Below are 13,097 nucleotides of genomic sequence, written 5' to 3' on the forward strand. Positions count from 1 at the left end.
TTTCTGGTTCTGAAATGTATCATTGCCTCACTAGGTAACTAGAAAACCCAAGATCCTAAGGAAGGGGATATCCCAAGTTGTATTTTCTTGGGACATTGGATGTATTTCCCAAGACAGTGCTTAAGGGCCCTAGTCTCACCACCTATGAGATGGAAGCAGCCTGGGACAGACTGGATAACACCTGCTTTTCTAAGCCAGTTCATTCCGAGAGAGCGCACACGTGAGAGAGTTGTCAGAGTCTCCACACCTGACTCTGTTCCCCCAAACATCCCAGGAGTATCTAGGAAAGAAGCCCTCAGAGAAAGAAAGGACGAGGGGGTCCCTCGTCCACAGAGCTCCTAGACCAGAGCTTCTGTAGACCAAAAGTCTTCCTGAAGGCTCTGGTCTCTGCCATGGCTGTCCCTGCCAAGGAAAGATGGGTAGAGGGCAAAGACAACTGGTGTTAGAAGGTGTTAATCCCATGGCATGATATGGCTTTAGGAGAATGGGGCAGCTGCCGGCTGGATAGAGATTAGAACCGGTGACACTTCTGTAATATAAAGGTCTGAAGAGCATCCTGTTGACCAGCATGTGCTGCATCCTGACGAGCTACCTGGACCAGCAGAGCCACACTCCTGTACACTTGGGTGTGATAGGCGTCTGCTTCACCCTCCTGCAGGGCAAGTCAGCATGGCCTGGCCTGGCCCAGAGCTAAGGTCTGAATGACTATATGGATAAGCGACCCTCGTTTCAATGGCTTCTCCTTCATTGCAGTACATCCTCACCCTGTCCCCTGATTGGGCTCAACATGTAGCCCATGGAGTTGGTATGTCCCCTAGTCAGGGCCAGTTCTCCTGTGGCAGGAAGGAAGGGCTGGGACAGGCAGCCCCGATAGTGATTCAGAAGCTTTGTTTGGGCCTGGCTGCCTCACTGCTGCAGTTTGACCCTTCCGTGAGCCCTGCACATGGTTTCAGAGCTTGGTCTCTGGCACGCATATTAAAGTACCCCCAATGGTTAAGAATATGACACAGAGGTAGAGTACCTGTTTAGTGGACCCAAGGTCTTGGGTTTAACAAACAACAAAATATTCTAAGTAGGCTGAGTCAGGAGGATCACCATGGGTTCAAGGCTAGTTTGGACTGCAGAGAGAGAGAGTTCCAGGACAGTCTAGGTGACAGAGTGACATTCTGAAAAAGCAAGCAAATCAAATAAACCAGTTGTGTTGATGGGCAGTACAATGCCTGCACCTGGGACGTGAACCCATAAAGTCAGAGGCTTAAGTCCAGTCTCTGCTACTGAGATCATTCCAGGACAGCCAAGGCCATGTGAGAACCACTCTCATGAGAGAGAGAGAGAGAGAGAGAGAGAGAGAGAGAGAGAGAGAGAGAGGGAGAGACAGACAGACAGACAGACACACACACACACACACAGAGAGAGAGACAGACAGACACAGAGACAGAAACAGAGAGACAGACAGAGAGACAGACAGACACACACAGAGACAGTGAGAGAGAGAGAGAAAGAGAGAGAGAGACAGACAGACACAGAGAGAGAGACACTGAGAGAGAGAGAGAGACAGACAGACAGATAGAGACAGAAACAGACACACACACACACACACACACACACACACACACACAGACTGAGAGAGACAGACAGACAGACAGACAGATAGACAGACAGACAGACAGACAGACACACACACACACACACACACACACAGAGAGAGAGAGAGAGAGAGAGAGAGAGAGAGAGAGAGAGAGAGAGAGAGAGAGAGAGAGAACAGATACTCTCGCTTCCCAATCTAACTGGGCTGTGTTCAGTCAGTTTATCAAGAACCACAGAGAAAAGGTTCAGGAAAACCTGGACACAGAGGGGTCACTGCTCTTTGCAAGACCCCCTTCCTCAGAGAGAGAGAGGGGGAGAAATTGGAGACATTGGCTTAGAGCAGAGAAAGGTGCTTACCCCAAAGCAAGGTGTAGGCTTTGCAGGAGGGAACCAGTGTGATCCCATACAGGGCTCCCAGGTGCAGCAGGGCCATAAGGATGATGTTCCTCCAGACGTACTCCAGCTTGGGCGGGGGCCCCTCCTCATCCTGGTAGCTGGGGTCATGTATATCTTCCTTCATTTCGGGGCGGATGTCTTCTTCCAGGTAGAGAGGCACGGTCTTCAGCCTCTCTCGTCCATTCTGCAGGTTTGCGGAGGGAGGCGCTGTGATGGTGGTGGTGGTCGTGGTTGTGGTTGTATATAAAGGAGCCATCTACAAGGACAAACAGTAGAGAATTAGGAGAGCAAACACCAGTAGAAGGCACTTTCCTCTGGCATGCAGCTGGCTGAAGGGTGCATTAGAGGTCCATTCCCCTACTCCAGTGCCAGGCTTAACTAATGGCAGGTAGCAGAGTAAGTCTCTGGAAACTGTACAGATTGGTTGTGAAACCTCAAGGTGAAGGACCAAACCTCTTACACCACTGGGAAGCCAGAGAAAGTCTTGTGCATACACACAGATGTAGGCAGACCCAGATCATTCTAAGCTTATGGAAAAAAAAATAGGAAATCAAGTGTCCGAAATGCCACCCATATCTCTACCAATTGAGGGCAGGACAACTTAGAAAAAAATGACCTGGAGTTTTCAACAGTCTCACCCTCACCTACAGGACACCTGCAAGTCCCAAGAGCACCAACTCAAGACTCCAGTGCCCTAGTTAAAGAGAAATTATAGGAAGCTCTCATTTTGGACCAAATTCCTATACAAGTTTCCAAGAAAGCAGACCAATCCAAAGTGAGGCTGTTATCAGAATTGTTAGGGTCAAACCCAATGCTACAGCAGTCCCCAGCAAGCTATGCTAGCTCATCTGTCACCTGTCCCCCGCATACCAATTAAAGAGACCGTGGTGAAGATCATGACACGGGAGATTTATCTCATGTAGCCATATTGTTACTATGGAAATTGGGGCTCCCTTCTTGAGCTTTAGTGCGGCTAGTGAAATAATTTAAAAGTAGCCACAAGAGGAAACTTAAGGACCATTTTATTAGATTTTTGAAAGAAAAACAGCAAAGCAAGCAAGCTGGAAATTTCAACAGCTCCCAGGAGGAGGAACACGGGGAAGAAATGGAGAGAAAGCCAGGCCTTCTGCTTTAGGGTCCAGGGATGTAGGGGTGTTCGGCAGTGAGGTTGGCAAGCTGCTGCATGGTGCAAGACAGAGGCAGCCGGTGCTTCAGACAGCAAGGGAGAAAGTCCAGACTGTCCGGAGAAGCTTGCTGAGGCTTTGGGTTGATAGCCACAAAAGAGAAAGAAGGAAGAGTTACTCTTCTTGAGGTAGGACTCAGAAGAGTGGGCAAGCTCAGCAGTGCTGCACTGCAGAAGTTTTGTAAGCAACTGTGCATCCAGAGGAGCTTTTGGGAGGTATGTGCACTATTTCATTAGGAGGATAATTACTCATCCCATCGTGAGGCCCCAGAGGGGACCCCATTTGAGGCTCCTGCATAAGTAAGACCCCAAGAAGGTCTTGTCCAAGGACAGGGAGAACTCCCTGGCAGGCTGCATTTTTTTTTTTACCTAGCCAGTATGGGTCTGAGTTTCTATTTCTCAGAAATGGAAACTCTAGTTACTAAAACAAACAAACAAACAAACAAACAAACAAACGGAATTGGCAGCCAATCAAGACTGGACAGGACATCTGGCCAGACAAGATTATGTCATTGTAATCTGGTAAAAAAGAGACAACTTTACTTAATTACCAGGCTAGCAGGCCCCAACTCATGACAAACTCCTGATTCAGTGCCAACCTATCCCCAGGGCACCTGTACCTGCTTTCCAAGCCTACACCCACAGAAATAAAGGTGACCTAAATGTTTCTGGAATTTCCTTAGCTGGCTTTAAAAGGAGCCTGCAAGCTCACCTCGGGGCAGCCATTTTGCGTGAATGGTGGTCCCTGCATGCTGGAGCACTGCAGAAATAAACGCTTTTTGCTGGTGGCATATCTAGAGTCTTCCTTCAGTGCATTCCGGACCCTAACACCATGTCCTTAGCTTATCCTCAGCTGAATCAGTTGTCCTGGCGAGTGGTCTCCTGGTCAAGTATTGACAAGTCTATCTTATAGTGGAGGTAAACATGTTTTGTTTTGATCCCATGTGTGGGATGTGAAACAGACTTGTGAGAGGGCTGGTGATGTTTTTCTGCTAGAAAAGGAACTATCTCATATCGGGGCATGGTCTTTGTCAGTTGCAAAACATCCCATATGGACTATGGGAGGGTATAAATAGTCTAAATCACAAAGATCAGCCACTCTTGCATCACTTTGCATCGCTTGGCTGTTCATCACTCTACTTCGAGATGCTACCAGAGAGAAACGATCCGGAGAATGCTTCGAGGTTCCTGGTGCTGCGGTTGCAGTCACCTTTGCTGAATTTCTGGTTTGCTGATTAATGGGTCTTCTGGAATCCTGACAAAGAGCGGAATCAGCCCAAGGAACTGAGTCTAAAAAGATCTACTTCTGTCCCTGTTGACCTCCTTTCTCGCCTTTCTGGGGTAGATAGCTTAGAAGGGAGGCAGAGGCATTAAAGAACCCCAAAGAAAGTAGATGTTTTAAAAGATCAAAACCTATACTATCTGGATAACTTTTTGTTTGTTTTTGTTTGTTTGTTTGTTTGTTTGTTTGGCCTCTCTGAAGTCTTCTTCAGGGGGTCTCCGGGTCTGGAAGAACGTGTTGGGCCTCTTGGTGGTGAAGCACAGCTTGTGCTAGCACAGCAACATGTGGTGGGGCAATGGGAACTTGATCTTGGAGTCATGAAACTGCTTGACATCTGCCTGCAGCACCTTCCGGATGCAATCTCTTCCACCTTCATGATCTGGATGGAGTGTGCTTGGGCATGGTGTGGAGCGCCCATGTCATGGTAGCGCTGTGTGACCTCACCGGTAATGGTTAGGTCCCGGTACGTTACATGTTGTGTGTGCCACTGTGGGAGTTGTAGCACAGCCAGATACTGAAGTTCTTTACATGAAGTGGTGACTTTTCTTTTTTGTTTGTTTGTTTGTTTTTGTTTTTCGAGACAGGGTCTCTCTGGGTAGCCTTGGCTGTCCTGGACTCACTTTGTAGACCAGGCTGGCCTTGAACTCACAGCGATCCACCAGCCTCTGCCTCCCAAGTGCTGGGATTAAAGGCAAACACCTGCCCATAGTACACTATCTTCCTGGATGACTTCTTCATTTTCTTCAGCTGCGACATGAAGTACCAGAAGCAGGACTTGTCCCACCACATGGTTGGGTGCAAAGATGTGCATTCGGTACAGTGGTGGCATATGGTACTTTGGGGTGGGCAGCACCCCACCACCTTTGTACTCCCGAAGCATGCTTGACACCTTCATGGCAGTCTGCCTTGCTTTACTGCCACCCACAAAAGGCATAACTTTTTTAAAAAAATATTTATTTATTTTATGTATATGAGTGCTCTATCTGGATGTACACCTGCATGTCAGAAGAGGGCATCAGATTACATTATAGATGGTTGTGAGCCACCATGTGGGTGCTGGGAATTGAACTCAGGACCTCTGGAAGAGCAGCCAGTGCTCTTAACCACTGAGCCATCTCTCCAGCCCAACTTCTGTTTTTAAAAGACAGAATCTCCCTATGTAGCCCTGGGTAGCCTGGGACTTGTATGCAGACCAGGCTGGCTCTTAACTCACAGATCCTCCTGTCTCTGTCTTTGGAGTGTTGAGTCTAAAGGTATGTGATACACCGAACTGAATTAACTCTTTTTTAAAGAAAAATAATCATTTATTTTATTTTATGTGTATTGGTGTTTTGCCTGCATGTGTGTTTGTGTGAAGATGTTATGTCCCATGGAACTGGAGTTACAGACTGTTGTGAGTCACCATGTGGGTGCTGGGAATTGAACCCTGGTCCTCTGGCAGAGCAGTCAGTGCTCTTAACCACTTGAGTCATCTCTCCCGCCCCCTGGATTAATTCTTACTGTAATGTTTGCCTCAGATTCAATTCTTCTCACCAGGTGGAAGTAGCTTTCCCTCACCAGACCTCAAAAGAATCCCTGGTACCTTTTTATTTGATATTTTAAATCCTAAAGAATGTTATATGTGATGTAACTTCTTTTAATGTTATCAGGGAAATAAAAGATGGGGTCCAAACCATGAGAAAAAGAATCCATTCTCTCTCTCTCTCTCTCTCTCTCTCTCTCTCTCTCTCTCTCTCTCTCTCTCTCTCTCTTCCCCTCTCTCTCGATTTGCTTTTTGTTTTTTGTTTTGTTTTGTTTTTTTTAGATAGGGTTTCTCTGTGTAGTATTGGGTGTCCTGGACTCACTTTGTAGACCAGGCTGGCCTCGAACTCACAACAATCCACCTGCCTCTGCTTCCTGAGTGCTGGGATTAAAGGCACGTGCCACCACACCCAGCTAAGAATCCATTCTCAATGGTCCCAAGGCCACTAATCTCTGTAACCTTCCCCGTTGGAATAGAGACTCTAAAAATTATTCAGGAGATGGGCTAAAATGAGTGCATAGAAGAGCTTCGGCTTTCCATTCTTCCTGATGTTCAGGCTTTGGAGGGTGACCATGGGACATAGGAATATGGAATTAGACTGCCACAGAACACATAGTCATGTGGACTGGTCCACTTAAAATGGTCCACTGTACCATTTACATAGGTCCACTGTAAACAAGAGGATGTAACACGGAGATGGAGCTGAGGACATAAGGGCCAGAGACTAATGGCATCACTAGGAAGCATATGGTGTCCGTTCCCACAGCGACTATCCAGGCATCCAGTTCTGAAGCTACCCATCAGAAGGGACACACACCTTCTGCGCAGCTGTGTAAAAGCAGACTGTAACAAGCTGTCAGACAGAGCCCCCAAACACGTCTGCCGGCTTCTAGGCTCTGGCCAAGACGTAACCAAGGAGTGTGCCAACTTCTGGCCAAGGACGAGAGTTAGAACGGCTCAATTGAGAGGTCCCTGCTCTAAAACTACTACCTGACTAGTTTCTGCCTTCTAGTCTCATGAACACTGGGAAGGGGAACAGATGAAAGCAAGTGCCACAGCTGTCCTCAGGGATATGATGTGAGATTTAGGTGTATATAGATGGCAAAGGATACGCATAATTAGGAGCGCTGGCCAAGGTCTGGGCCCTCCTTTCATTGACCCATCGTAGTCTCAGCTTCAGTCTGTCGGACAAGGCGGTCAGGTCTAATAATTTGTCAGAACTCCATGAAGTCACTTTTTTAAAAAAAAATTCTAAAATTAGTATTCATCTTATTTTAAGTGAGGTCATATGGTAGGGGAGGAGGTCCCCTTCTGTCATAGGTGTAGGAGAAGAGAATAGGGTGAAAGAGGGAGGGGCGTGGGACTGGGAAGATACAAGTCAGGGGATAACAATCGGGATGTAATCTGAATAAATTATAATTAAAAAAAAAATATATATAGAGAGAGAGATTCAGGGAAGCAGGTTTTGCTCTGTGGAGCCTTTGAATAAGACGTTAATAAGGTTTAATTTCTGGTTTGTTTACACAAAGGGTTATATGGGCCATTTACATGTAGTCTGATGGCCAAAGGGAGGGACACAAGTGACTGTAGAATATCTCCTTTCTTGCCAGGGCAGCTAAAATGTCCTTTTTTAGTTTTAGACAGTTGAATTCAGGCAATCTGCTGGATTTACTGTAAAAATGTCTGAACTCTGCCGGCTAGTGAAACAAATATAAACAGAAGAAAAGTGAGAGCCAAGGTTAAGGCACATTAAATTAGTGTCAGATAGCCATGCCTAAGAATCATGGTGGTGCATGTCTTTAATCCCAGCACTCGGGAGGCAGAGGCAGGTGGATCGCTGTGAGTTCAAGGCCATGGCCAGCCTGGTCTATAAAGTGAGTCTAGGACAGCCAAGGCTACACAGAGAAACCCTGTCTCAAAAAACCAAAAAAAAAAGAAAAAAAGAAAAAAAAAAAGAAACTCTAACTAAGGCATAGAGTGATGGATGTTAAGGAGTCAATGTCAATAAAAAACCATTTTTTTTAAATGCCAAAGTCAAGCAATAAGTAGCTTAGCATGATCTTAGGACTCCTCAGGTGGAGAACGGAGAACACTCCTGAATTGCATTCTGTCTGTCCTGAAGCTTATATTTTAGCATCTTTTTTTAAAAAGTTGCTATTTAGATTCTTAAATTGGAAGTAGAAGGAATTACAAAGTTGAGCTCTGTCTGTTTGTGTGTTTCTGTGACACTCTTAGCCCAGGTTAGCCTCAAATTCACTATGTAGCCAAAGATAATCTTGAATTTCTAGCTCTCCTGCTGCCATCTGCCTAGTGAAGGCATTACATGTGCACACCAACACATTCAGTTTGGGGGTGCATACAATAATGACATGTTTCTTTAACAGAACCAAATAGATGCACACCAGGGTTTCAAACAGGAGGACTACCCACGTGGCAGATTTTATTTTTCATCTGAATGCTACTGAGTTTTCATGAAAAGCAATAAATTTCTTCAATGTCTGCTGTCTTCTCCTCTTTGCCTCTAAATTTGTTAATTTAGATTCTTTAGTAGTTAATGTAGTTAAAAGTCAAATTTGTGACTCTTCAAAGAATCTTTATTTGATTCATTCTTTGTGTTTTTTTTTCATTTTTATTTGCTTAATTTCAGCCACAATTTTGTTATTTTCTTTCTATCTGTATTTTTGAGGCATTTGTTCTGTTTTTCCAAGTGTTGTAACTTGTTTAAAACCATAGCTCCCCCTTTAACACCTGCTTTTGTCTCTAACATAACAGAAGCCATTTTTGGCTTTTTTTTCATATTTTTTAAAAGATTTATTTATTAGATATACAATGTTCTACCTGCATGTTCATCTGCACACCAGAAGAGGGCATTATATCACATTATAGATGCTGTAAGCCACCATGTGGTTGCTGGGAATTGAACTCAGGTCCTCTGGAAGAAAAGTCAATGCTCTTTAACCCCCACACTGGCAGCTGACTCAGACAAGAAGGCTGCTGGGAAGGCCCACCACAGCCAGCATGAAAATTGGGGTGTGAATCAGTGTAATTAGGCTTATATTTGGTTCCCTAATAAAGTTATTTTTAGCCCCTTGGAGAAGTCAGTTGTGGTTTTGTATCAACACTATCATTGTATGTGACTTACAGCCTCATGATTATTATGATAAATTAAGAGGCCTGGATGAATCAGCATGCCTAGATGAAATGAAGATACTCTAAAGAGTCACTTGTGGCCTCTGGCTTCATGGATTATTGAGACAAGGCACCCTAAGGAAGTGCAATCTCCCAAGGAATTTCATGCTGGGAGAAGCAAAAGTCAAAGGCTCAAGCCAAATAGAGGCAGAACATTTCTTGCAGAAATGGGGAGGGATTTCCTATAGTGCCACTGTTTCTCAGACCCCACAGGAAAGACCAGAGTCAAGACAATGCTGGCTCAATGGTAGGCAGGACCACACCCTGGCCAGAACTACTTAATTACATATCTCTTGCCTTCTATTTAAACCTCAAACTCGTATCAGGACCCTGACACTGGACTTAGTGGTCACTGGATTTCCCAGCCCCAGTGTGGCCATGTTGAATACATTCCAATTTCTGCTTTTCACTACTAGTTTGACTCTTTTCATTAGTTTATTGAGAATAGCTAGCTGAACTTGGCTTGTTGGGACACAGTTTGTGATGCTAAGTCCAGCATCAATCCCTGTCATATATGGCTTGGCCCCTTTTCCATCTTTGTGAGGATTGACATGAGGTTATATTGAAATAGAAGGAAAGAGGTATGTGTAATTAAACAGTCCTAGTCAGGTGTGACCCATCTGTGTGAAATCTCTTCCTAGAAAGCAGCTTTTCCCTTCCTTCAGTGTAATGAGAGAATAGATATTGCTAAAAAGGCTGGTGGCTGGGCGGTGGTGGCACATGCCTTTATTCCCAGCACTTGGGAGGCAGAGGCAGGTGGATCTCCGTGAGTTCGAGGCTGGACTACAGAGGGAGTTCCAGGACAGCCAGAGCTGTTACACAGAGAAACCCTGTCTCAATAAACAAAACAAAACAAAACAAAACGGCCGGCCGGTAGCTAGAGCAGGGAGTCTCCATGAGCACCAGCTGCCTCCACAGGCATTGGCCAATCCCAGTTAAAGTCACATAGGCACAGATAAGATTTCTTTCCCTAGAAGCCTTTAAAAGAGCCAGTATGAATAGTAGTTAACTCCTGTATGGAGACTGTTTCTGCAGAATAAACACTCTATGTTTTTATATACTACTTGAGTCTGGGTTCTTCCTTCACTGGTTTTTGGGCCCTTATGATAGGATTCCTGGGAAATTTTTTTCTCCATTATTAATTTATTCTTGTTACATCTCAATGGTTATCCCATCCCTTGTATCCTCCCATTCTTCCCTCCCTCCCATTTTCCCCTTATTCCCCTCCCCTATGACTGTTCCTGAGGGGGATTACCTCCCCCTGTATATGTTCATAGGGTATCAAGTCTCTTCTTGGTAACCTGCTGTCCTTCCTCTGAGTGCCACCAGGTCTCCCCCTCCAGGGGACATGGTCAAAGGTGAGGCACCAGAGTATGAGAGAAAGTCATATCCCACTCTCCACTCTACTGTGGAGAGTGTTCTGTCCATTGTCTAGATCTGGGTAGGGGTTTAAGGTTTACCACCTGTATTGTCCTTGGCTGGTGCCTTAGTTTGAGCGGGACTCCTGTGCCTAAATCTGCCTATCATAATGTTCTACTTGTAGGTTTCTAGGACCCTCTGGATCCTTCTACTTTGCCATTCTCCCATGATTCTCTCATCTAGAATCCCACTAGAGTGTCCTCCCCTCTGTCTCAGTTTCCTGGTAAGTGAAGGCTTTCGTGGGACATGCCCCTTGGGCTAATATGCAGATATAAGTGAGTATAGACCATTTGAGTCTTTCTGCTTCTGGGTTAACTCACTCATTATGATCATTTCTAGCTCAATCCATTTATCCACAAATTTTGGGAATTCCTTGTTTTTAATAGCTGAATAGTATTCCATAGTGTATATGTACCACAGTTTCTTTATCCATTCTTCTACTGATGGACACTTAGGCTGTTTCCATGTTCTGGCTATTATGAATAAGGCTGCTATGAACATGGTTGAGCAAATTTTCTTGTTGTGTGCTGGAGCATCTTCTGAGTATATTCCAAGGAGTGGAATAACTGGGTCTTGAGGAATCCTGAGAAGTTTTTAACTCTTTGGGGTACATAGCCAAAAGGAAGGACAATGTTGTGTGTTTAGTGTATCTGTCTTCCTGCCAGAGTATTTACAGCAGGACCCCTAGAGCTGAGCTTTCTCCTTAAAATTCTAGTATCAGAAATGAGACTGGCTGGGTAGTATTGGGTAGCTACTTAAATATCAGAAGGCATGGAGCTCATTGTGGTTGGACCCTTCTTCAGAATCGCTCTTAAAACCATGGATTAAAATGACAGGATTCTGATTAATGGCCAAAACCAAACCCAGCCAAATAAATATCAGGTTCTGAGTGCTGTATCTGGTCCTGGATAGAGACGTGGCGTGATGAATTGCCTGGTAGGCCGGTAATAGACTGTGGTGAGTCTAGACAGTGGAGAGGTTACTCCATCTTATATTCTTGCTGAGATCATTTCAAGTTGAACTAGAACTTGACTTCCTTAACAGACAATTCCATGAAAAATTACGCAACTCTATTCTAGGAGCTCCGGGCCAAGATGCCCCAGCCAGCTTATCTTAGTTTGTGTTAGACTGCCTGCTTAGGTGGAGCCCCAGCCAGCTAACTGCTTATCCTAGCTCCTTTTAAACTGCTTGCTTCTGCAAAGGGGCAGGAGCGAGATGTCAGGACGTGGCTTCTGCCTTCAAAAACCCTGTGCTCTGCATGTTTGATGCTACACTTCAGTCCTGAATACCCAAGTACCTGAGTGTAGTCCCAGCCAATTGGGATAAAGACTTTCAATAAGCTATAAGCTGTGTCTGAGTGGAGGCCTCCCCATAACAAGACAAATACTTGACAAATACTTTTCCCCCTAAGGTGGGATATCTCTCTATATATCCCTGGCCTGGCTGCCCTGGAACTATGTAGACCAGGCTAGCCTCCAAGTTTCAGAGATCTGCCTGCCTCTGCCTTTCAAATACTGGGGTCAAAGGTATGTGCCACTACACCCAGCTAAATCTTATTTTCAGATGATTATCTAGCCCAAGGCTTTATTTCTAGTAAAGACCAAGGGCAAACTGTCCCTTCCTATGAGAGGCAGCCTTCATGGCCTGTTAGTCACCTACACAGGTAATTATACTCAGAGAAAGACTAGGGTTTAGATAGATTTCCAATAGGTAGGTAGACAAGGAGAGGGGCCAAGGCTAGGTAATAAAGGTGGTGAATTTCCAAAATGGCCAGTTTCTTCCTCACCTTCCTAACTTGAGATTTAAAACCTGGCAGCTTAAAACAAAGGCCCTGCTGGCTGGCTGTTGTCTCCATCAGCGGGCCCCCTGCTTATGGACTGGTTCATCAAATTCAAGGCAGGATCACGACATGTTACACAACATGTTGAGCCAATTAACCGTCTCGTCCTTTATCACAGCAGTAGAAATCCCAAGGTAGAGTGCTTGCTGTGCTTGCAAAGGATCCAAGCGCTTGTCAGGGGGCCCTGATACCCTCTTCTGGCCTTCACTGACACTTGAACACATATTCACAAACCCCACATACAGACACATACATTAAAAGTTTTTTTTAATTTCCTAATTTCTTTTAAAAAACAAAACAAAACAAAACAAAACAAAAAACAAGCTGCTGTGACTGCCCATCATCACAGCCTAACTTAGAAACTGAAGCCCACAAGGGTAAAGAAAAGAAAAGAAAAGGTTAGCCAATATTTTGGCCCCTGCCCTATGTTATCTAGTTCCTGTGAGGTAATATGACACCGCTGAAAGGACCCTATACTTCAAGTAGGTCACCCACCCTCTATAGACACTATAGAGACTCCAGAGGTTGAAGTCTAGTTGGCGCATATTCTGCAGAGGAGGATCATTGCAGAGGGAAATGCCCTCAGAACTTCCAAGGCAAACCACACAGTCAGCAAGACCCCGGATGCATCCTAACAGATGACGCCACTGACAGAAGGAAAACTAAAGGAGCCCTGAAG

At 45.2% G+C, this 13,097-nt stretch overlaps 1 protein-coding gene and 1 pseudogene across 3 annotated transcripts in view; both read right to left on the reverse strand.

The window, feature by feature from the left end:
• The window catches only part of LOC311587058 (acyl-CoA desaturase 3), a 37,996-nt gene that overhangs the window by 12,548 nt on the left and 12,351 nt on the right, over window positions 1-13,097 (reverse strand). For both annotated transcript variants that reach the window (XR_014775763.1, XM_084763496.1), the window contains exon 2: window positions 1,945-2,239. Coding sequence is in view for 1 of the 2 variants with exons in the window: in XM_084763496.1 (XP_084619622.1) it covers window positions 1,945-2,239 (295 nt within the window). In the remaining variant the exon portion in view is untranslated. The remainder of the gene's footprint in view (window positions 1-1,944; window positions 2,240-13,097) is intronic.
• Window positions 3,115-5,343, reverse strand: LOC311590324 (large ribosomal subunit protein eL20-like; annotated as a pseudogene). Its single transcript has 3 exons — window positions 5,148-5,343; window positions 4,640-5,000; window positions 3,115-3,192 (listed from the first exon to the last, which is right to left on the reverse strand). The product of its transcript is annotated as a large ribosomal subunit protein eL20-like (transcript).

Source organism: Acomys minous, assembly GCF_964271855.1.
Source record: "Acomys minous genome assembly, chromosome: 2".
NCBI lineage: Eukaryota > Metazoa > Chordata > Mammalia > Rodentia > Muridae > Acomys > Acomys minous.